This window comes from Phyllobates terribilis, unplaced genomic scaffold (genome assembly GCF_046119375.1).
Source record: "Phyllobates terribilis strain yellow unplaced genomic scaffold, ASM4611937v1 Scaffold_4__5_contigs__length_816908805, whole genome shotgun sequence".
Lineage (NCBI taxonomy): Eukaryota > Metazoa > Chordata > Amphibia > Anura > Dendrobatidae > Phyllobates > Phyllobates terribilis.
Window position 1 is genome coordinate 79,280,391 of NW_027362764.1, and position 25,625 is coordinate 79,306,015.

Genomic DNA, 25,625 nt, shown 5'->3' on the forward strand with positions numbered 1-25,625 from the left:
TGGCTGCAAATCTAACTGACTCTGCCGAAGCGTCGGCCATGAATCCTGTAGACATCTTAAGGAGGGGAAGGGATCGTAGAATAGCTTCTCTAGGAGCTTTTGATATTAATTGCTCCTCCAGATCTTCTACCCACAAACACATTGATCAGGCTACAGAGGTGGCAGCAATATTAGTTTTTATGATAGCCGCCGACGTCTCCCAGGCCCTTTTTAGAAGGCCATCCGCCTTTCTGTGCATAGGATCCTTCAGGCTGGACGAGTCCTCAAAGGGGATTGAGGTTTTCTTGACCACCTTTGCAATGGGAACGTCGATCCTGGGAATCTCTTTCCAGGGCTTAATGTCCTCTGGCTCAAAGGGAAGGCGTAATCTAAAGTCTCGTGGAATTACAAGTCTGTTTTCTGCAACCTCCCATTCTTTCAGGATCATGGAACGGATGTGGTTATTTACAGGGAAAATCCTGTCTATCTGGGATCTTAACCCCCTGAACATTTCATCCTGCACTGTATGCGATGGCTGGGTGTCTTCCACCTGCATAGTGTCTCTGACCGCTTTTAGCAGTTCGTCTGTGTCCGCCGCTGAGAAAAGATATCTCTTTCCCAACTCCGGTGGATCTGAAGCTATATAGCTTCCTCCTCCTCCTCCTCCTCCTCAGAAGCAAAGGGCTGTAACTCTTCCTCTGAGGATAGCTCCATCTCCCAGCTCGGTCTTTTTGCCCGGGGACCTGGCTGAGACATCTGGGGGGAAACTAGACCCAAAATGGAGGCCCGAACCTCATCTCTGATGATTGACCTCATATCCGAAAGGATGGTTGGTTATTCATCCTTCACAATTTTAGCAGTGCAGCCTTCACATAACTGTTTAAGCCATGCTTCAGGCAACCTGCAATTACATATGGGGCATCTCTTCATCTTCCCCCCCGACTTTTTATCCTTCTTTACCGTCGTTGGTGGGTTAGCGGAGCCTTTATCCTAAGATAGGGGAACAGAACTGTGGAATTTAGGAGGCGACCTTTGACTAATACTGGTGCGTTACCCTCTACCCCCCAGATAATCCTACCCCCACTCACATGTACCACTGGAGGTTCAAATGGGGTCTCTGGTTTTCCCAAATCCTGCATCATGCAGTCACCAGCACAGCAGGGAAGCCAGACACAGGCAAGCGCTTTTATACTTACCTGTCTGATGTCTTCCCTGCCTTTCGCGTTCCATCCTGGAACGCACGCAGACTGCTTTTTTCAAATTTCGCACTCTGCCTCGCGTGCACTCCCATGACGTCACCGGAAGTGCGCGCACACGTGGCCGGAACCAGGTGCGGAGGCAGGCGCCGGAGTCAAGAGCCCTCGTCGGAGGGAAGCGGCTCCTGGGTCAGGAACAGCGCTGCACTGACCAGGCTGAGGAACCCCCGTTCGGGGGAAGGAGAAGTTTCTGAGCCCCCCGATCCCCTGAGCCTGCATGCAGGTATGCTCTTCTGCGCACCACACCTCTCTGTTCCTATCCTCACCGGGACAGGAAAAACACTGAGGGGTGGAGGGCTTTTAACCTCTGTGTTTCCTGTCCCTGTAAGGATAAGAAGGACTTCCTCCATGGTGCTGTCAGGGGGACGTCCTGGAAATATACGTTTTCTGAAAATTCTGCCATTTCTGGCCTCAATTCTAATTTTTTTTCAGTGTGTCAGCAAAGTTTTTGGCACCGGTTTGCTGTTCAAAATAGTTACCTACAGGCCAGATATTTAAAACTGTGGTTTCTCTGTCACACGGATTACATATGACTTCGCTCAAAATTCAGACATTTGTAGTGAGCGTGGAAGATATTGTCCTCCATTTAAAATGGGCAAGGCGCGTGGCAAGGGACAGGAAACTGGACGTGATGGTGATGGTGCATGCAGAGGCCGAGGCCAAGGCCGTGGGCAAGCTGAAATTGTGCCACAACAAATACCCGCTTCTTCTCGTCCGACCTTCCTGTCCCTATTCCTAGGGGACCGCAGAACACCACTATTGAACCCAGAGCAGTGTCAAAAGCTTGTTGATTGGATAGCGGATAATGCTTCCAGTCACTTAGCTACCACCACCACCCTGTCTTCCACACAGTCAAGTCTCAGTAGCCGTGAGTCTGGACCGCATATTCCTCACCCTAATCCTCCTTCCTCCCACCATGCCGAGTACCTGGAGACAACTGATCCCACACTTGGACACTCTGAAGAGCTGTTCACTTTTCCATTTATAGATTTGGGCCTCTCGCCCAGTTCACTTGAAGCGGGGCAAGAGGAGATCGCATGTAGCGATGCCCAAATATTAGAGCAGCCACGGTCACACGAAGGCGATGGTGGGAAAGTGTCACAAGAGGTGGACGATGATGAGACACAATTGCCAGAAAGTCAGGAGGAGGACCAGGGTGCGGAAGTGGAAGAAGAGGTGGTGGATGATATAGTCACTGACCCAACCAGGCAGAAGTACATGCAGAGCGAGGACAGCAGCACACAGGGGGAGGGAGGCAGAGCACCCCAACAGGCAGGAAGAAGCAGTGTGGTGGCCGCAGACAGAAGGCAGGCAACCGTTCCCCGTAACACCAACACGAAGGAAGTTGCCATTACAACTGTTAAGTGGCAGGGGTGGCAAAACGACCAGCCTGACCAACACCAGCATGGTCAGGCACATGGCAGCAAAGCACCCGACTTTGTGGGCCGAACTCCAGGGTCCAGGAGCAGTGTCTGCGGGTGGCACCATTGCTTCTTCCGCTGTTGTGCATGCAAGCCAATCCCCTGTCCATGGTGCATGCAAAGATGCCTCCTGACCTGCACCTGTCGTTGCACAATCTCAAGTAGCAGCATTAGGAAGCCCGTCCACGTCCTAGTCCCAGCACAGCGTTCAGTTTTCCATACCCCAGTCCTTGGAACACAAACGCAAATAAGCAGCCAACGCCCCACAGGCCACACTACTAAATTCAAACATTTCATGACTGCTTGCGCTCGAAATGTTGCCTTTGAGGCTCGTGAAGATGGAAGCATTCCACAACCTGATGGCGGCAGCCGTCCTTCGGTACTCGGTCCCCAGCCGCCACTATTTCCCCCGGTGTGCCGTCCCCGAATTACACAAGCACGTGTCCCAAAGCATTAGCCGTGCCCTCAACAATGCAGTTACCGGGAAAGTCCACCAAACCACAGACACGTGGACAAGTGCTTGTGGGCAGGGACGGTACACCTCGCTGACCGCACACTGGATTAACATAGTGGAAGTCGGGACCCAGTCTTGGGATGGAACACATCTTCCCGACGCCAAGGATTGCAGGCCCTAGGTCAATCAGGGTTGCCCCCCACAGTCTACAACTCCTGCACGTCATCCTCCTCAGCCTCCTCCTCCTCTTCAGCCTCCATCTCCGAAATGACCACATCAGTCACAAGCTGGAAGCACTGCAGTACTGCCTCGGCCAAGCGGCAACAGGCTGTGCTGAAGCTAATATGCTTAAGTGACAAACCGCACAATGCTGAAGAGTTGTGGACAGCTCTGAAAGAGCAGGCAGATCTGTGGCTCACACCGCTGAACCTACAGCCAGGCATGGTCGAGTGTGACAATGGCCGGAACCTGGTGGCGGCTCTGAGGCGAGGAGAGCTCACACACGTACCATGCCTGGCCTATGTGCTTAACCTCATGGTTCAGCGGTTTCTCAAATCCTTCCCGGAGTTGCCGGATCTGTTTGTTAAAGTATGCCGTCTGTGTGCCCATTTTAGAAAGTCACCTACACCTTCTGCCGCCCTTGCCGTGTTTCAGCAGCGTTTGCAGCTTCCGGCTCACAGACTGGTATGTGATGTCCCCACACGTTGGAACTCTACACTGCAGATGTTGGGAAGGATTTGTGAGCAGAAGAGGGCAATTGTTGAGTATCAGCATCAACAAGGCCGTCGGTATTCAGTTCAGACTCCACACATAAGACCTCAGGAGTGGACATGAATGTCAGACATATGTACCATCCTCCAAAACTTTGAGGACTCCACCAAGATGGTGAGCGGCAATGACGCCATAATTAGCTTCACAATCCCGCTTCTCTGTCTTCTGAAATGCTCTCTGCTCACAATCAAAGAGAATGCATTGCAGGCGGAGCACAATGAGATGGAGCAAGGAACCATACAGGGTGATTACACACAGCCCAGCCTCATCTCATCCCAATGTGGATTGGGTGACAATGAGGAAGAGGAGGAGGAGGAAGAACAGGAGCTAGTTTCATGTGCTATAGATGGTACTACCTGCACAACTGTCATACCGTCTGTTCATCATGGATGGCCAGAGGACAGAGAGGAGGAGGAGAGCATAGTCAGTCATCCTCTTGGTGAGGACACGGAAGTCTTGCCTGTTAGCAGTCTGGCACGCATGGCTGAGTTTATGTTATGCTGCCTTTCCCATGACCCTTGCGTTCTCAAAATTTTGGGTGACAGTCATTACTGGTTTGTGACACTTCTAGACCCACTCTACAAGGAGAATTTTATATATCTTATTCCTGAGGCGGACAGGTCTACAAAAATGGAGCTGTACCAGAAGGAACTATTAAAAAAATTCCCATCTGAAAACGCTGGTGGCAGAGGTCACAGTTCGTTGGACAACCAAGGAGTACAGGCGAGAGAGACACAACTTCAATCCAGCAGAGGCAGGGGAACACTGTCAGGCTGCGTGCCCACTATGCGTTTTTCAAGCATTTTTGCTGCAGAATTTGCGAAAACGCTTAAAAAACACTTGGTAATATGTGCCCCATGGTCCCCAATGATAATCCGCATGTGCTGTGCACATGCTGCGGAAATTTCCGCTGCGGATTATCATTGCGGAAAAATAAGCAACATGTCCATTAATTGCCGACATTCACTTGCATTGAAACGCTTAATATCCGTGTCAGAACATTTGCACACACGGATAGTAAGCGTTTCAATGTGCGGATGGTACCCGGGGCTGGAGAAGAGGAGACTCTCCTCCAGACCCAGGTATCATAGAACCTGTAAAAAAAAGAATTTAAAATAAAAAATAAAGATTATACTTACCTTCTGATGTCCCACGGCCTCCTCAGCGATGCGTCCGATCTCTGGTTCGGCTTGCGGTGATGTGAGGACCTGCCATGACGTCATTGAGTCATGTGACAGGTCACGCGACTGCCGACGTCAGCGCTCGCATGACCTGTCACTTGACTCAATGACGTCGCGACACCGGGGAGACCGGACGGAGCGGAGAAAATACCGGGGGCCATAGGAAGGTAAGTATAATCGTTGTTTTTTATTTTTTACCACTCTTATTCTTTTTTTTAACTATTACTTGGTCACACTATATAAATCCATGCCGGTTGCCTGGATTTATATAGTGTGACCAAGTTGTCAAGCACTTTTCCAAGTGATGCTAAAATCGCTTGGAAAAGCGCTTCTACCTGGCGGGAAAAACGTATGTAAAATCCGCATGCGTTTTTTCCTGCCAGGGAGAAGCGGAAAAAATATGCAGCATTTCTGCATCGTGGGCACATAGCCTCAAAGTTCTGGGAGAGTTTTCTTAGACCCTCCCATCGCACAAGCCCTGAGGCGCGGGGTACTCTCACAAGGAGTGCAAAGTTTGGGAAGATGCTGAGGGAGTACCTTGCCGACCATACCAACATTCTCCATGATTCCTCTGTGCCTTATAATTATTGGGTATCCAAGCTGGATATGTGGAATGAACTGGCTCTCTATGCCTTGGAGGTCCTGGCCTGCCCTGCCGCCAGCGTTTTATCAGAGCGGGTTTTTAGTGCTGCTGGTGGAATTATAACTGATAAGCACATCCACCAATCAACTGAAAATGCTGACAGACTGACTCTTATAAAAATGAACAAGGGCTGGATTGGGCCAGACTTCTCAACACCACTGAATGATAGCAGTGTAACAAACTCAAATCCAGTGTCTTTTTTTGGGAGGTGTATTCCCATGCACCTCTTCACACCCACACATGGGTATATGCTTCCTGATTTTGGCTATTTGCTCTTGTCCTCCTCCTTCTCCTCATCCTCATCCTCCACCACCATATCATCGGGGTGACCGTGGTCCGTGATGCAACACCCACATAATTTTTTTAAAGGGTGTTTGTGATGCCCGTTCATTTTTTTTTTTTATACAGTTTGTTCATGTATACCCCCCAGGGGTAAATGTTTGTCAGTCCATACTCTTAGTGCATGGGCATTACAAGTATAGGAGACCCGCTCCTTTCCAATGGTAACATTTTTTTATGAGGCCCTCCTCCACGTCTCTTCCAAGGGGCATTGAAGTGCCTCCCAATTTTTAGCAGCCCATGCATTCACTGCATAGGCAAACACAATGGGAGACCCACTTCTTAATAATGGGAACATTTTTTTCTCAAGAGGCCCTCCTCTACGTCTCTTTCAAGGGGCATTGGAGTGCCTCCAAATTTTTGGCAACCCTTGCATTCCCTGCATAGGCAAACACAATGGGAGGCCTACTTCCTAATAATGGGAACATTGTTTTCAGGAGGCCCTCCTCTAAGTCTCTTCAAAGGGGTATTAGTGTGCATCCAAATTTTCAAAGTGGTATTGGAGTGCGTCCAAATTTTGGGCAACCCTGCCACTCACTGCATATGCAATAACAGTATAGGAGACCCACTCTTTAGTAATGGGAACAATAAAACATAGCCGGCTCATGGCTCTCTAAGAATAGTGAGGGCCGACTGCAGGCCCGTTAAGAATAGTAAAGGCCGCCTGATGGCCCTATAAAAATATTTTTGTTTTTGGTTATTTGTTTTGCCTTATATACAAGTCAATAAACTGGACAGGATGTTCCTTAACATATTTCCCAGGAAAATCCATTTTGGTTTTGTTTTTGTATGTTTTATTGTGAGTCCGTAAAATTGGCATAATACCTCTGACAACTTTGTTGACAGAAGTGACCTGGGAGTCAGAAATGCTTCCAGAGGTCTTCCCCATGTCATGTGAGCACTGTTCCCATCGATTTGGGCAATTTTTAGGCCCTCTGCAGACCGCCGAGGGGAGCCGTCTGAAAAATGCTCGAGTTTCCCATAGACTTACATTGGGCTTGTTGCTCGGGTCGAGCACCCAAGTATTCCAATGTGCTTGACCCGAGCAACGAGCACCCAAGCATTTTAGTGCTCGCCCATCACTATCAATTATAGGAAAATTCTGGCTCCAAAAGTTTTTTTTATAGCATTGTAAGCCTACAAATTGAAATACAAAATAATTATATGGGATATTTCATTATCTAAGACACTGTTAATGAGTCAAAAGACAAAAGTCACATTGGGGAAATGCATTATTTTCATGGATCAATTATCTCAAAAACTAGAACCTATTCAGTAAAAGTAATGGGATTTTTGAATTCAGCACCCTCAAAATACCCTAAATCCATTCCTTGGCACCTGAAATTTTTTTCTTTGTAAACCTGTGCTATCCAAGGGCGTAGCGACCGCATCCAGGCCCATGACAATAGGCTGTGCATTACTTGTATATTATAGCAAGGATAAGGGCTGTGCATTATACTCTATGGATGACTATGGGGTGCATTGTACTATATGGAGTACTATGGACAGTTCATTATACTATATGGAGGAATATGGGCTGTGCAGTATCTTATATGGAGGACTATGGGATGCAGTATACTATATGGAGGACTATGGAGAGTGTATTATATTATATGGAAGACTATGGGATGCATTATACTATATAGAGGACTATTGGCTGTGCATTATATTATACAGTATGAAGGATATGGGCTGTGTATTATAATAATGTGGAAGACCATGGACTGTGCATTATATATGGGGATGCATTATACTATATGGCGGAATATGTGGGGTACATTATACTGTATATGGAAGACTATGTAGGAAGCATTATATTATATGGAGGACTATAGTCTGTGCATTATACTATATGGAGGACTATGGGCTGTGCATTATATATGGAGGGTGCATTATATTATATAGAGGACTATGGACTGTGGACTATACTATATGGAGGACTATGAGTTGTGCATTATACTATATGGAGGACTATGGGATGCATTATTCTATATGAAGAACTATGGGGGGCGCATTATACTATACGGAGAACTACGAGTGGTGCATTATATTATATGGAGGAATAAGGGGGGCATTATACTATATGAAGGACTTGGGTGGGTGCATTATACTGCATGGAGGACTATGAGGGTGCATTATACTATATGGTGGAATAGCAGGGGTGCATTATACAATAGGAGGACTATGGGCTGTATGTTATTGTGTCACCCTGGCGTGGATGCCGCAAATGTTTAATAAAGCTGTGTCTGAGAGCAAGGGGGAGGTTCCCTGGTTAGGGACTATTAGCATGCAGCACCTCCTGTCCCAGGCCAGTAGGGGGAGCAGGCTGCCCCTATAAAAGCTGGAACTGGGAGCAGGGTTAGAGAGAACTGGACGACCTGTCTATGAAGTGAGAGGCGTCCCAGAGAAGGGAGAGCCAGTTCAGCTGAAGCTGAGGAGGTCGTGTGGCAGTAGAGGAGCCACGAGCCAGGGACGGAAGGCGACGTGAGCCTGTCCTGGCTGAGAGAGAAACTGATCTACCGGACTTCGGTGTCCGAGGCTGTTAGGATCCCAAGTCCTACAGCAAATAACCAGTCCGCAGGGGATTGTATGTCTCTTGGCCTAAGAAGCCCGGAGGCTCCGCCACAGCAGAAGGGACCAGCAGAGCTGCACCAGGTCAAGAGTAGAAAGGAACCCAAGTTGCAAACCATACGGGCGAGAGGACACGGCGAGCTCAGGAACGTGGGCTATTACACCATGAGGAGGGAAATAGCCAGGAAGAGCGCAGAGAGCACGGTAGGCCTACATCCTCACCCTGACCAGAAGGGCTTCCCACTTGTTCTCAGACATCCAGGCCCCCTCCTAGCCGGGACTGTTTTTGGGTCATTTCACTTGTTCAAATAAAGACCCTGAACTGTTCAAGAGGCCTCCGTTTCCTGGCTATTGCGGTCGGAATCATCCCCTCCATCATCCTTCTATACTGCCCTGGGGCCACACTCCTCCCGTGGGGAGTTATATTATTCAGTGCTGCACTCTTACATCTGCCCCAGCGGTCTGCATTGCAGCGGCGGTTACCCCTGACCGCAATCCACGGGAGGCGTAGTCGGAACTTCCCCTTTAAGCCTGACACCCTGAGCACGGGACCGGGTCGCCACTACTACTCCCCATCCGCATCCAGAGGCCCGGCCCTGAGTACCCCACAGCCCAGGAGGCGAGTCATTATACTATATGGAGGACTATGTTGGTGCATTATACTTCTGCTATGGGGCCCCATGACTTCTATGTTCGCCCCTGGTGAGAATAATAGTTTATTTTTTTCTATACATTAAAGAACAGCAGCAGAACAAGGGACATATACCAGGATTGGGGATATATATACCAGAGTGGGGCCCAGGATAAGGGACATATACCAGGATGGGGGACATACTGTATATGCCAGGTTGGGGCCAAGATGAGGGACATATCTACTACGATGAGGAACATATACCAGGGTGGAGGACATATATATACTGTACATTCAGGATAGGGGGGAGCCCCGGTCCAAATCTTGCAGCGGGGCCCATCAGACTCTAGTTACGCCACTGGTGTTATCTATCTATATACAGTAGCATCTATCATTCATCTATTTATCTATCTGTCTGTATCTGACCTAACAATAGCTGTACAGACTGAAGTCTACATCACAGTTTGATATGCTTGATATGTATTTGGGAATTTCAAGGAAAATAAAATTACATTGTATTGATCTGAAGAGTAAAAGTCATTTACTTACAAAGATTATGTTTTGTGAAATGTCATACAAAATAGTATAATTTTTTCCCCAGCTCATTCTGAGCCCGTGCCCCAACAGAGCGAAATCTACCAAAAGGGAGAATTGATGGACATTTGCCCTTTACACTTCATTTAGTGTTTTGCTGGTTCAGGAAACACAAAAATATTAACTGATTTATTGCTCTAGGGGGAACTCTGATTGGTAATAAAATATTATGTCATTCATTTAGATTGGAATGATGGGATATTTTGAAAAAATAATTTAATGCTTTCATTTTATTATTGAACAGAAAACTGCCAGTTCTGACTATTTTTGATTTCGTAAATTAAAATTGTAAAGTGTAACAATCTATATAGTGTTAAATTGGACACGGTTATATTCCAGGTCCGTTTTGTATGGAGGACTGATAAAGCTGCCATAGCAGTGTGTATTTGTATACCTCTATAATTGCTGTATCTGATCTCCATATTTATGCATATATCTGATCTCAGATGGAGGCATACAGAGCAGGGCCGTACATAAAAATCATGGGCTCCCATAGCAGAACTTCTAATCGGTCCCCCCCACCGCAAAAAAAGAACAAAAAAAATAATATTCAGTGGAGCACAGAATAGCATATCTTACAACTGTGCAGCCCTTACAGAGTAATTTTCCTCCTCCCATTGAAGCCCTAGATTGCCCTTTCCTTGCCCCCATAAAGTATGATGCTAACAAAAATGCCCCCCAAACACAGTACGATACCCCACAGTGAATTCCTACATAACACTCACCACATGCACAGTATGATGACCCTACAGTAACCATCTGGCAAAATATGGTGACCACAACACAGTATAATATCCCAACAGTGGCCCCCAATACAGCTTTCCATACAGTATCGTGACCCCCCAAACAAAGGTAAAACTGCTGTGACATTGGTCATATTGCCGCACTTTGTAATTTTACATATCCATGCCACTGTTTTGGTCAGTGATAAGAGTAGGCGGTTATAGGGGGCAGTAAGCTGTCAATGTAGAAGCAGGTTGAGGCGTAACTAAAATAGGTTCAGGGGTTGCATACGCATCCAGACCCTGGAGCCCTAAGGGGCCCAAAAAGAAGCAGGGTATTTAAATTGAAAATATATTAGCGTATTTTTCGGACTATAAGACTCACCGGACCATTAGGTTTTAGAGTCGGAAAATAGAAAAAAATTTAAGCAAAAAATGTGGTCATGATGCACTGTTATGGGGGAGAGAGTCTGCTGCTGACACTGGTATTGGGGTAATGCCCCCCAATTCTGTTAATATCCTCCATCCTGGTATATATGACCCCTCCTTTCTGTTATACGTGGCCCCATCCCAATCCTGGTATGCTTGGCTCCCCAATCCCCATCCTGGTATGCATGGCACCCCTGATCCCCCATCCTGGTATACATGGCACCCCTGATCCCCCATCCTGGTATGCATGGCACCCCTGATCCCCCATCCTTGTATGCATGGCACCCCTGATCCCCCATCCTTGTATGCATGGCACCCCTCATCCCCCATCCTGGTATGCATGGCACCCCTCATCCCCCATCCTGGTATGCATGGCACCCCTCATCCCCATCCTGGTATGCATGGCACCTCAATCCCCATCCTGGTATGCATGGCACCCCTGATCCCCCATCCTGGTATACATGGCACCCCTGATCCCCCATCCTGGTATGCATGGCACCCCTGATCCCCCATCCTTGTATGCATGGCACCCCTGATCCACCATCCTTGTATGCATGGCTCCCCTCATCCCCCATTCTGGTATGTATGGCACCCCTCATCCCCCATCCTGGCATGCATGGCACCCCTCATCCCCATCCTGGTATGCATGGCACCTCTCATCCCCATCCTGGTATGCATGGCACCCCTCATTCCCATCCTGGTATTAAAGTGCATGAATATTCACTACAACCCATGGGAGTGTGTTGTAGTGAATATTCATGGACTTTAATAGTGGGCACATTGACCGTCGGCCGCTGTGGGAGACACGCTGTGGGTAAAGTGTGAGCGCTGTTAAGGAAAATGAAAATTCACTGCTCTTCACGATCATGGGCGTGGGGAGCAGTGAATATTCATTTTCTTTAGTAGCGGGCACAGTGTAGACTGCAGCAGGCGGCTCCTGCCTCCTTTGGCCGCTCCTCCGCCACTGCCGCTCCCCCACACTCCCCACCAGCCACAGTCCCATATACATTCGGATTATAAGACGCACCCCCCACTTTTTTCCAAAATTTTGGAGGAAAAAAGTGTGTCTTATAGTCTAAAAAATACGGTATATAGTTTTTTTAATTTAAACTATATTACATTTATTTTAACAAAATATGGAACTGCAAATCACAACCTCCACATAACCTAATTTAGCAAATACATGTAGAGTTATGTTCACAGTAGGCGTTTTTTCAGCATTTTTTTAATGCTTTTTTATTCAAATTTTCAGCTGCGTTTCACAATACCAGGATGGTCTATGAGATTTCAGAAATCTCATGCACACACATTGGTTTTTGTGTCATCAGTATTTTGTGCTTTGCATGCTTTTTTGCACAATAGAGCATGTCACTTCTTTCATTTTTTTCTGTGTTTTTTCAGCATTTTTCACCCATTAAAAGTAATGGGTGGTGAAAAAATGCTTAAAAAGCACCTAGTGTGAACGTACAGTAGCTATCAGGTTTTGCTGCTTTCCTAGTGAAAAAAAAGCAAGTAGAGCAGTATGTGAAACTCATTTACTTTTGTGATTTTACCATCTTGTCTTGGTCACCTGAGATGACGGTTTGTATTAGGAGAGTTTAATTAAATTAGTGATATGTAAAAAGTAAACATGGGCTGAGCTAGGTGTGAGATTGAACAATACCTTTGGCCCATGGAGGTGTGAAATTGAACAATCTCTGAGCAACTCAGTGGCAGACCAAAGTGTGAAAATAAATAGTGTCCTAGAAACACCATTCCTGAACAATTCATCTCCCCTACTGTTAGATTTGTAATTCTGGTTAATATGGTTTCACATATGTCTTGTATTGGTGACCTGTGTTCATGCTTCTGTGGTGGAAGCAAAGCTAAACTTTAGGATCCTGAAAAATGCAGCAAAAATGCACCAAAACTTGCATTTTTGATACTGCTTCTTTCCTGTCAAGAGATAAGGTTTTGCTGCAGAAAAAAACACCTAGTATGAATATAGCCTTAAATTTCTTTTATGGAATTTCAGGAGGATATCGATGAGGAGATTGAAGCAGAATATAGCATCCTGAAGGCTTTATCCGATCATGCAAATGTTGTGAAGTTCTATGGAATGTATTTCAAGAAAGATTCAAAGACCGGGGATCAGTTGTGGCTCGTCTTGGAGGTTTGCAATTATTTTGTAAATAATATATATAATTTACAAGGAATCTGTCACCAGGTTTTTGCTTCTCCATCTGAGAGCAACGTGATGCAGGGACAGAGACCATGATTCCATCAATATATAAATTATTGGGCTGCTTGCTGCAGTTTTAATACAATCCCTGTTTTATCAGCTGCAAATCTGTCAGTTCTCTGAACGCTGAGCTCTGAACAACCCTGTACAAAAAATGTTGCTGTGTCATCATAATGCTACCTGGCTTAAAGAGTGCCACCCCAGGCTACCATTTACTAAGTCTTATTTCGCCCAGTATTTGTGCAGTGGTTAACGGATGTTTATCGTTTTTCTTACGGATGGTTTCATAATCATTCTGCCCTTGCTGTAATGGACACGGCTCTCTGTCCTGACTTTCTTGTGAGCCTATGATAGACTTGTGTTTATATGACACCCTGAGCTCAGGGCACCCAATACACCGGCATGGGTCGGATCCCTCTTACTGTCAGATGGGGGTTTGGTGGCCGTGCCCTGTGCCTGGCGCTCTGGTGCACAGTGAAAAAATGGGCACACGGCTATGGATGTGCGAGGGTTAAGGCTGTTTTTTTATACTGTCCCCTCTTTAGTGGTGGTGATGGTGGCATGCTCAGTGATGTTAATGCGGAGGGTGACAGGAGACTCAGATGGCAGATGAACTTTAAAACCAATTAAACATTGACTCGTAACACAGCCAAAAAGAATCACAGCCATAGGTGATACAACATAACATGTGCAGATGACATTGTTCCTCAGATGGGCATTTAGTGACAGATGCTGGAAACGGCAGATATGAGGTGTGATAAACAGCAAGTGTAAACAGAGCCTATCCTGTTATCCAAGCTGACATGATAGTCTTCTTCTTTCCCATTGGGGTGACGCTCCCCAGCAGGCCCCCATATCTCTGCTTCTTCTGGCCTTCATTATGTTGTAGGATTCCTGTTTTCCCATCTCCGTTATGGAGGACCACCCTCCAGGCCCGTACTCCTCCTGAGTCCACAGCATAGTATGTGTTAGAAGGGGAGAGTGAGGACGCAGTGTCTCAGCCATGCTGCCAACTGTGTGGCTGAGACACTGTGTCCTCACTCTCCCCTTTTGACACCATTCCCAGCAATTGGTATACTGACGAAGGTCATGTTGATCGAAACGTTTTTTGCTGTGGACTGCTATTAACATCACATTTTATTAATTTATGCCTTTGAGTGCCGAGGTTCTCTCTATGTTACTACGATATTGGACCCTACTCGAGCACCTTGGTCCAGTAGTGCCGCGGTTCTTACTTTACTCAGTGAGGAGTCTAACTGCTTTCTACCTGGGCTGATGTAATTAATGCTGACATACAGTGACAATAACACAAATCCCTACATGAAATAGTATTACATTTCAATAATATAAATAATAGTACACAGAGTTATAGTAATGCCCAACTCTGGGGTATTAAATTTATACAAAGCATCTGTCACAGAACGACAAGGGGATGTCCGGCAGACGGCACAACACACGGATACAACGGGATAATAGAGGGGGTAAGAGGGGCCCTAGCGGTAGGGAACTAGGGAAGGGACTCCTCCTAACACCAACCTATGTCTGTCCCTAAGCTCCCTATCATCCCTAGACGGGTCCTTCCCCTCATGTGTGATCACGTGCCTAAGCCCTCGCTGGCCCTGGACTCAACCTGGCTAGTGCGCAGACCAGCAAGACACTAGTCTCACCACTACAATAGGACCACACAAGGAAGGGAAGACAAACAATGGGAGATAACAACATAAAATACATTTAGCTTTCCAACAGAAAACTTCACCGCTGCAACTGCAACGAACACCACAGCTTCTCCAGAGACTGGCTCCTTCAAAGAGGTCAGCATACAATGAACTAAAACCAATGGTCAGCTGATGGATCATGTGGCTATTTAAAGGGAGGTGGGAGTGGCACCCCCCAATACCAGCTGACTGTCCTCAAAAGGCTGCCAGCAAGAGACTAACATTAACCCTTGCTGGACCAAAAGGAAAAAACTATATTTAAATGACAGCATACCCAGAGCTGCAACGAATCCCCAAATTATTCGTGACAGCATCCAATTAGAGGATAGTAGAACTGCAGGGGAAGGGAGAGAGCAGCTGCCTGGACCAATGACAAGACTCAAACCACCACAGACTCCCTGTAGGCACTGCAGCCACAGATCTATTCTAATGACAATGAGCAAAAAAAACCAGCCAGAAACAAGATCTGATAAAAATAAATAGGAGATGATTATCTCCAGTGGGTACTGACTTACATATCATTTTCAGCTTTTCACTAGACAGTAACTTTAAAGTTGGGGCTCCAAAGCGACAAAAGTCATGTGACAGTAATTCTCTGACAAGTTGCGGGAAAAAAACATTTGTGCATCTTGTCTGCGACTTAAGCTGTGATTTTGCTGTAATCATACTAAATAGCAGACAATTCATATGGAACTTGCAACCACGAACAGAAAATCAAACACAGTTTGCAGCATTTGTGTCGCAGTCTCGATAAGTCGCAAGTTGCAATGTGACCCCATAGGAAATCATTAGATGCGATGGTGCAAGGAAACACTACACTCTAGATGTTGTTCAACCCTTGTTGCCGTGAAGCCCCGGCCTGAATCCTGATTCCGTCTTTTTGCAGTTGTGCAATGGAGGATCTGTAACTGATTTAGCAAAAGGTCTTCTGAAGAGAGGAGAAAGAATGGATGAAGCCATCATTGCATACATTTTGCATGAAGCTCTTATGGTAAGAGGTGCAGTACCTACTGATACAATGTTTTACTATGCAATATCATATTGAGTATTTAGAGGTAGGTCTCATATATGTTCTGATTTTATGTTATTTATCATTGTGGCTAAGCTAACAGTAAGACAGATCTCTGTGCATAGAGCCAGATTACACAGTTGATGTTGGTTTAATGAGTTTGGACTAGGACCTAAGACTCTGCCCTTTAAGGCTACGTTCTCATGATGAGGTTTTGGTGAGTTTTTTGATGTTGCAGATTTTCTGCACCCTTTCTGCACCCATTAAAATGAACCTGTATTGTGCAAAAATGCTATTAACTTGCAGATATGCAGTTAATCTGCAGGCTAATAGCATTGTGAACCTGCACGGTGCCCGCTCTTAGAACCCTGCTACTACGACGAAATGAATTTTATTCCCCCTGGCAGCATTTGGGTTACAGTCACGAGGGGGCGGCTCGGGTGCAGGTTGAGTCACCGCTCAGAGTATAGAGAGTGGTGGCTGTAGCCGCGCCCCAGCACTGACTGACAGCCGGCCCTAATGCTGAGCTACTGTCAGGCAGTGTGAGGTGCGGCTACAGCCACCATTCTCTATACACAGAGCAGTGACTGAACCCGCGCCGGCGCCCTCCCCGTGACTGAAAACAGAACGCTGCCTGGGGGAATAAAGTTAATTTCCTCCCGGTAGCGTGGATCTAAGTGATAGCGCCAGGCAGCTTTACAACTCTTTTAACCTGCAGATTAACCTCATATCTGCAGGTTAATAGCATTTTTTCAGGTGACAGTTTCCCTTTAAGTAAAATTGGTTACTTTCATTTTTTCGAAAATATGCAGCGTAAAAAACACCACCAAAAAATAATCATGGGAACGTAGCCTAAATCGATTTCTCCTTAAAGGAATTGTTCAGCATAAAAAAGAAAAACATGGCTCTCTTCTCCAAATAACAATGCCATATTTGTCTATAAGTTGCGTCTGGTGTTGCAGCTCAGCTCCATTGAAGTGAATAGTGAGGAACTGCAATGCTAATTGCATCCTGTGGACAAAGGTGACACTGTTTAATGAAGAAGGCAGTCATATTTTTTTATACTTCTGGACAACCCCGTTAACTCGTGTATGGCTTTAAAATTTTTATCTGCTTTTTTGACGATTGCAAGATGCTTCTCATGACATCAGCAAAGTATGAAGTCTTACAGGTAATGCTCCATAGGAGAAAACGGTGCAAATTAGCTCTTACAGAATAAAAGATACTTTCTCACAATTACCACCTAAGAGAGCCACTACACTATAAGTTAATGTCTCAACATGTATTGAGCCTTACAACAAGACCAGAGATAAACACCAAGCCAGGAACTCAGCTACAGGCAGCCTGTTTCAGGGTGTTTGCCTCTCAGTGTAGAGCCAAGTCTGTCTGGTTGAGTGCGACAACCTTAAGGCAACGTTTGGCAAGTGCTGGTTCTTTTTAAGGAGTAGAAAATGTATAAACAACACATATAAAGATGTGGTATATTGTAATAAGTTTAACACTGTACATAGGTGACTTGGACAAATATGCATGTTATTGGTCTGATTCTTCTGCTGTTCAAAATTATTATTTTCTAAAAGGGCCTTCATCATTTACATAGCCATAAGACAATTCACCGTGATGTGAAGGGGAACAATATTTTACTAACCACAGAAGGAGGTGTCAAACTTGTGGATTTCGGTAAGTCTGTACAAGTTATTGTTAAAGCTGTATGCCAAAATATCGCAGGTATGAATGACAAGAAAGCTCCAAAGCAAAGATCAAGCCCCTAGTGTCACGCAAGATGTGGGAAAGACTAAGTGCAACACAAAGGGAAGAGAGAAAGGGAGCCTAGACTCTAGGGAAAGGGGGAAGTGGAGACCTCCTAGGCTGATCTAGTGTCACCCTGTCTCCCCTAACGTCTCTATATTTGTTCTTCACCAATTGCCGCACGCATACCTCGCCCTGTCTTTCCCTGGCGTTAGGCTCAGGCTAGGGAAGGGAGGGGATGAGCACTAGTTAATCTCCACTGAACACTAAAGACAACAAGGGAGGGACAAACAAAGGAAAATTGCTTAGCTTTAGTCGACTCCAGAGAAATGTGCACACATTCTCTAGCACCAGAGAGGAAGAAGTACTGCTCCTTCTCAAGCCTTCACAAGGAGTAATGAATATCGTTGGCACCTCCCTCTTGCACACAGCAGGTATATGTACACCCAGGCCAGGGTGTTAATTAGCCAGAGGAAGATAGCCACTGGGTCCTCAAAATACAGTTTCTAAGAAGTTGTCTGTAATGCCAAATGAAGAGATCTCCTGCAACCAACTGCAGGGTGACTGTCTGTCACTTCTGACATGCCCGTGACACCTAGTTTCAGTGCAGGTTCAAAACCACCTAGAATAGAGCCTAAAAGCTATTTCTACCTCCACTCTCTTTCCATAAACCTTAAAGGAATTTTCCAGACTTACTATATTTATGACCTATCCTTTGGATAGATCATTAAAGGTGTTGTTCACTACTTAGACAACCTCTTCTGAATCCCTATGTTTTCCCCAATAAAATAATAACACCTATACTCATCTCCGGTGCAGGTGTTATTCAAGCGGTGTCAGCATTGGCTCTCCCGGGGATCGCATGACATTGTAATGTCACGCGATCTTTGTGGCCAATCAGTGCTGGCTTCACTCTGCTTTTCTACTGATGCAATTGAAGAAGGAAAGAAGTGGGAGCTGCAGATTCTCTCTCTCACTTCCTCCAGATGTCTTGATTTTTCCGTAGAAGGGAGACTGAAACAAGCGCTGACTGGCCATAGATATCGCGTGACACAACAATGCCACGTGATCCCCGGGGCAGACGGTGCCGACACCGCTGGAATGGTGCCGGCATCTGAGATAAGTATAGTTGTTATTATTTTGCTGTGGGGAAACATAGGGATTGAGAAGGAGTTGTCTGAGAAGTGGACAGCCCCTTTAACGTCAGATCGATGGGGTCAGATACTTGGCACCTCTCAAAAATCTGAGTGGTGGTAATGTCGCAGGCTCAGACAATATTAAAGGTTAGCAGTGTTTCTTCTTTCCTATCTAATAGATGTTTTCATAGCTTTCAACGGTCCTCATAAAAAATATTAACAGTATGTAATTCCTGCAGGTGTATCAGCACAGCTAACTAACACTCGTCTCCATAGGAATACATCAGTGGGGACTCCTTTCTGGATGGCACCAGAGGTTGGTTACACTTTTTTATACATTGATGTGACAATAACAGTTAGAATAAAATATTGCTGTATTAATAGTTGTACTATAAACAGGAAAATCAGAAGTATAGCACATGTATATTAATATAAATACTAATGTTGCCCTCTATGAAGAGTAAAAAAATCAGTCAAGAACTGGAGAATTTTTTTTTTTACTTGTTGATGCAAGTGGAAAATCCTTTTAAGCACTAAAATAAATGATTCATCCAAGATGACTTCTTTATAACCTCAGAGTGAACAAAGTGGCTCCAGAAGACCAATGTTATTCCTGCCGCTGTTCCCTACTTGTCCTTTGTTACCAGTATTTCAAGTCACTCAATAAAAACATTTTTAAACAATCTGTTTTTTAACTATGTCAGATCAGTAGTATTTTGGTCCTTCTGATTACCGTGTGTTCGTTGAATACAAACTTTTGTTTGGATTACTGTCGTGGTTCTATAACATTTATTTTTTTTTACAAATGCCACTTTATTTTTTTATTATTTATGCATTCTCTTTTTTTTTGCATTTTACCAATTGTTCCAGTATTCAAAGACTCAAAGACCATAATACTAAAAAAAAGATTTGATATCTGTATTTTACAATTTACAATATTTTAATATATTATATGTCCTAATTAGGGTGTGTAATAGCAGCAAATGCACTGATTAGTGAGGGGGATTTGGGGAAGCAATTTTTTTTCCTTTCATTTTATTTATTTCATTTTCCCCAAAGTCCAGGCAGAATCATTGAAGGCTTTATTATTTTGATGTCACTGCTGTCATTGTCACTACTAAGGCTGTTATCTTACTGTAGAGATGGTCTTGAAAGGGGTAGTCTGAAGTACAAATTAAATATCATCCTAAATCTATATCTAATGCCATAATCTAATATATTTTCTAATATACTGTAATTAAAAATTCCATATCCTTCCCTAACTGCGCTATCTAACCACTTTTCTTTTTTTTTACAACTTCCTTTTTGATGATGCTTCATTTGAGAATCCCAGTGCATACTACTGTAATCAAACGAAGTATCATCAGTGACGTTGATTTCAGGGGCTGGATTAGTCTATGCTTTGCCACTGTGCGACGTGCACAATGATAGTGCACTCTGTCGCCGGCTCAGATCAGTAGTAATGTGCCGGCAACAGAGCGCACTGTCAATGTGCACTGTAAGATGAATATCCAGTTTGCAGAAACCAACGCTGACCCCGCAAGTGGCGTCATGTCAGTGCCTACTCTCCCAGGGCTCGCGTTACATTGTTATGTTGAGCCCTACAGTCAACCAGCGGCCAGGCCGGCGTCAGCACCCGGCGTACCCGGTCAAGTGCCGGGGCCCTGGAAAATCAGAGGGGCCCAGCCGCCCACTCACTGTCGGGGCCCGGGCCCACACACCCACCCACCCGCCCACTCACTGTCGGGGCCCGGGCCCACACACCCACCCACCCGCCCACTCACTGTCGGGGCCCGGGCCCACACACTGTCAGGGCCGGGCCCACACACCCACCCGCCCACTCACTGTCGGGGCCGGGCCCACACACTGTCGGGGACGGGCCCACACACCCACCCGCCCACTCACTGTCGGGGCCGGGCCCACACACTGTCGGGGCCGGGCCCACACACCCACCCGCCCACTCACTGTCGGGGCCGGGCCCACACACCCACCCGCCCACTCACTGTCGGGGCCCTGGCCGCTTCCTCGGCACCTGTTCAGGGACGCAGGCGCTGCTTGATTGCCGGCACTTCCCCCAGACATGGCCGCGCGCTGTCCGGCTGTGTCTGCTAGTAATGACACGGCAGGGTCGACGGCACTGCACCTTTAATTGTGCTTGTGTGTCGCTCCTGCCGCGTCATTACTAGCAGACACAGCCGCACAGTGCGCGGCCATGTCTGGGGGAGTGCCGGCAATCAAACACCGTCGGAGCGGAGGTCCTGCACAGATGGGCGGGAGGGGCCCGGACCCGACCGCAAGTGGGCCCCTCTGATGTTCCAGGGCCATGAAGTCTGTGACACGCCGGGGGCCCTGCACTGCCCCATACCCGAGGAGCTGCTGGACAGGACACTGGAATGGGGACAGGTGAGTGAGGCTTCCCCAATCCCCATATTAAAAATATTAGTAATGGGTCTGTGTGAGTGCATGTATGTGAATGTCAGTATATATGACTGTGTATATATATTTGTCTGTTTTATCTATGTGTATGTCTGTATGTGTACATATGTCTGCGTACCGTGTGTGCGCGCGCATATGTCTGCGTACCGTGTGTGCGCGCGCATGTCTGCGTACCGTGTGTGCGTGCATATGTCTGCGTACCGTGTGTGCGCGCGCATATGTCTGCGTATGTGAAGGATGAGGGGGCAGGCTGGGCCATGTGTAATAAATAAATAAATATATATATATATTTATATATTTATTTCTCCGCCGTATCTGTGCATCATGAATCGTGTATGTGTTAAAAGGGCCCACTGAGACTCTTTCTCCCGGGGCCCAGAAAAACCTGGAGCCGGCCCTGAGCAGCCTCTTCCCTTTGACTTCCTTCAGACAAAACTGATACCTGGAAGAAGAGAGAGCTGCTGCTGCTCTTTGGCTTCTTCAGGGTGTCAGTTCCGTCTGAAAGTAGTGAGAGTGAAGTGGCTGCAGGGCTTGCGTGACATAACAATGTCATGAGAGCCCCGGGAGAGCGGGCACTGACATCACTGGAACAGCGCCCGCACCGATGATGAGAATAGCTTTTATTATTTTAAATGGGAGAAATAGTGATTGAAAAATGCATTGAAAAATCACACTTCTTTTGGGGAACAAGGAAAGCTCAAAAAAAAGAGTATCTCCACCCATTAATAAATAGCTTTACCGCTTTGTCTCTGGTCAATAGATATCCATATCATGGACTAAAGATACTTAAAAAACTTTTTTAAGAAAAATGATTCATAAGTCAGACACATTCATTAATAATGAAAATTCAGTAGATATTTTCAGAATTTCATCTCCTAGGATACATTGTAAGACAAGTAGACAATATTATTCTTTCATTGTTTTGATAGGTCATAGCGTGTGAACAGCAAGTGGATACAACGTATGATGCAAGATGTGATGTCTGGTCTGTAGGTATTACAGCCATAGAACTAGGAGATGGCGATCCTCCCCTTGCAGACTTGCATCCAATGAGAGCCCTCTTTAAGATACCAAGGTACTGTGTCAATTTAAAGGTGGTGTATATATATATTTTTTTACTTAAGTGCATGTATTTGGGGCTAAAAATAATTTTTGCAATTCAGTTTCATTAAAAATTTTGCACTGTTTTGCTTTTACAAGCTCTTTGTTTTCCTGCATATTCAACTTTGATGTGCTCTGTTGTTGTACATCAGCTGAGAGAAGCCCAGAAAAAAAAAACAGATAAGAGTTGCAAACACTATCATTGGACCATCAGAATGAGCTCACTGATGTTTTCTCAGTTTTGCCCATTCTGCAGCTAGCAGTAGAAATTCTAACACAGAGGATAAAGAAGGTGAACGCTGAAAATGTTTTAATGTTACCCAATTACAAAAATGATTTTTAGCGAAAAAAAAAATGCATTTAAATAAAAAACAAATTGCCCCAAAAGTGAACAGCCCCTTTAAGGATATGTGATAAGCTGATCTCAAGTCCTACCTTCTGACTCCAATAAATCCTGAGTATGGAGATCTGAAGTGTTCCTTTTGAAAAAGCAGTAGCTGGGCATGCATGACATTAGTGTTATGATCTGCAACATGTACTAAGGAAAGATAGGGGAAAGCTGTCCCTAAGTAAGACTAAGCTGAATCCCCACGATGTAGCAGGCTGCCTGTTCCTAGCGAACAGACCCGCCTTAGTACTCGGCTAGTCTGAACGAAGACCTATAGCATTAAGGGAGGGGTCCCTAAAAGAACTAAGGACTGGGACAAAAATGGGACACCTCCTAAACAGAGAAGTTGTTGCAGAACAGCAAAGACAAACTGACAAAGAGGTACTAGAGGTCCCAGAAGGACCAAGCGAACTGACAGAGAAAGGCACAGAAGAACCAGGCTAGAGAAACAGTCAAACACTGAAGTCCAGCACAGCCAGAAGGGCGGAGCTGGAATATAAAGGCAGATGGTCACGTGACCGCAAAACACAAGATGGAAAAAACAAACAGGAGGGTTCTAACAGTACCCCCTCTTTTATGAGGATCCTCCGGATCCTCCAGGCCCGGGCCTATCCGGAAACCTCCTGTGGAAAGCTTTAACAAGCCTAGCAGAGCAGTGACATCATCCATCCTTACCCAGGAGTTGTCTTCGGGACCGAAACCCTTCCAGGAGACAAGATGCTGTAATCTCCCTCTATGCCATCTAGAGTTCAAGATACGAGAAATTTCATATTCGCCGTCTTCCACCACAGGAGGAACTGTGACAGTGGCTTCCCTATCAGATACATCAGCCTTTTTCAACAAGGAAACATGAAACACAGGATTAATCTTCCAGGAAATAGGGACATCCAACCTAACAGCAGACGGGTTAACAACCTGAAGCACCTTAAATGGACCCACAAACTTAGGACCCAGTTTTTTAGAGGGAATCCTCAACCGCAGGTTCTTCGAGGACAACCAAACCATGTCACCCACAGTAAACAAAACCTCATTACGTTTCCTGTCAAAATACTTCTTGAACTTCTTGTTAGCCTCTTGAAGGTTGCAACGTACAAATGTCCGAACTCTCTCCAAATCACCAGAAAAATTCTCCTCCTCCGGCACCGCCGACCCCAATTTGGAGATCGAACCAAAAGACGGATGTCTCCCAGTACAACAAAAAAAAGGAGAACACCCAGCAGAGGAGGATGTATGATTGTTAAGAGCAAATTCTGCGAGAGGCAGAAACTCAGACCACACCTCTTGATTGTCCGCCACAAAACAACGCAAAAACTGTTCAACATCCTGGTTCTTTCTTTCAGTCTGTCCATTAGACTCAGGATGATAACCAGACGAAAATGACAAATGGACTCCCAACCTGTCACAAAAAGCATGCCAAAAGCGAGCCACAAACTGAGGTCCTCTATCAGAAACAATATCCGTGGGAACGCCATGGAGCTTGACAATCTCCTTAACAAACGCCTTAGTGAGTGTCTTGGTGCAGGGCAACATAATGAATGGAACAAATGACACATCTTACTAAAACTGTCCACGACCACCCAGATGACAGTAAAACCCTCGGACACAGGAAGATCAGTAATAAAATCCATTGTGAGATGCGTCCAAGGCGCACTAGGAACCTGCAGAGGGCAAAGCAACCCCGCAGCAGGAGTATGTGAAGCCTTTGACCTAGCACACACAGTACACTGGCGCACCCACTTGATGACTTCCTTTTGCCATCCACGCCACCAAAAACTGCGACTGATAAGTCTCTTAGTCTCCGAAATTCCTGGATGACCTGCCAACCGAGACTCATGACAGTCCACAAACAAATCTCTCCTAAAGGCTCTAGGCAATAACAACCTCCCATGGGGAGTGTTAGATGGAGCATCATCTTGAGCTTTCAGAATCCCATTCTCCAAAACAGAGTCCAATGCCGCCACCACAACTCCTTTCTGTAAGATGCTCTCCTCCTCCTCGGAACCGACCGTAGGAGAGAAGCTGCGAGATAAAGCATCGGCTTTATCATTGTTAGTACCAGGGATATAGGTAACAGAAAAATTAAACCGAGAGAAAAAAAGTGCCCACCTAGCTTGACGGGCATTCAAGCACTTGGCAGCATCCAGATAGATCAAATTCTTATGATCTGTGAAAACCTGAATAGGAAATCTAGTGCCTTCCAAAAAATGAGGCCAATGTTCAAACGCGAGTTTAATAGCCAGCAACTCCCGATTTCCAACATCATAATTCAGTTCTGTTTCCGAAATTTTTTTCGAAAAGAAGGCTCAAGGATGTACTCCGCCCTTGTTCTCCTGAGACAAAACTGCTCCGACCCCCACCGATGAAGCATCAACCTCGACCAAAAAAGGCTTGGTCTCAGCAGGCTGCATAAGGATAAGGGCAGAGCTGAACCTCTCTTTGAGATACTCAAACGCTTCAATGGCCTCAGTAGTCCACTGGGCCGTATTCGCACCTTTCCTGGTGAGATCGGTCAGAGGCTTAACAATTACAGAAAAATTCATAATGAATTTCCTGTAATAATTGGCAAAACCCAAAAATCTCTGTATAGATTTCAAACCAATAGGCCTAGGCCATTCCTGCACAGCCTGAACCTTCACCGGGTCCACCTCAAAGCCCTTGCTGGAGACAATGTAGACCAAAAACTAATTTTCTGCACAGCAAACTCACATTTTTCCAGCTTAGCAAAGAGTGAATTATCATTCAATAACTGCAAATCTTCACGTACACTCTGCCAATGGGACTCTAGATCTGGTGAATAAATCAAAATGCCATCCAAATACACAACCACATTCTTACCAATCAAAGGTCTCAGGATGTCATTAATAAGGTTCTGAAAAACT

At 45.7% G+C, this 25,625-nt stretch overlaps 1 protein-coding gene across 1 annotated transcript in view; it reads left to right on the forward strand.

The window, feature by feature from the left end:
• The window catches only part of MYO3A (myosin IIIA), a 308,489-nt gene that overhangs the window by 81,875 nt on the left and 200,989 nt on the right, over positions 1-25,625 (forward strand). The window contains exons 3-7 of the mRNA XM_073677531.1: positions 13,006-13,143; positions 15,814-15,918; positions 17,517-17,616; positions 19,061-19,137; positions 22,187-22,332. Coding sequence (XP_073533632.1) covers positions 13,006-13,143; positions 15,814-15,918; positions 17,517-17,616; positions 19,061-19,137; positions 22,187-22,332 — 566 coding nt within the window. The remainder of the gene's footprint in view (positions 1-13,005; positions 13,144-15,813; positions 15,919-17,516; positions 17,617-19,060; positions 19,138-22,186; positions 22,333-25,625) is intronic.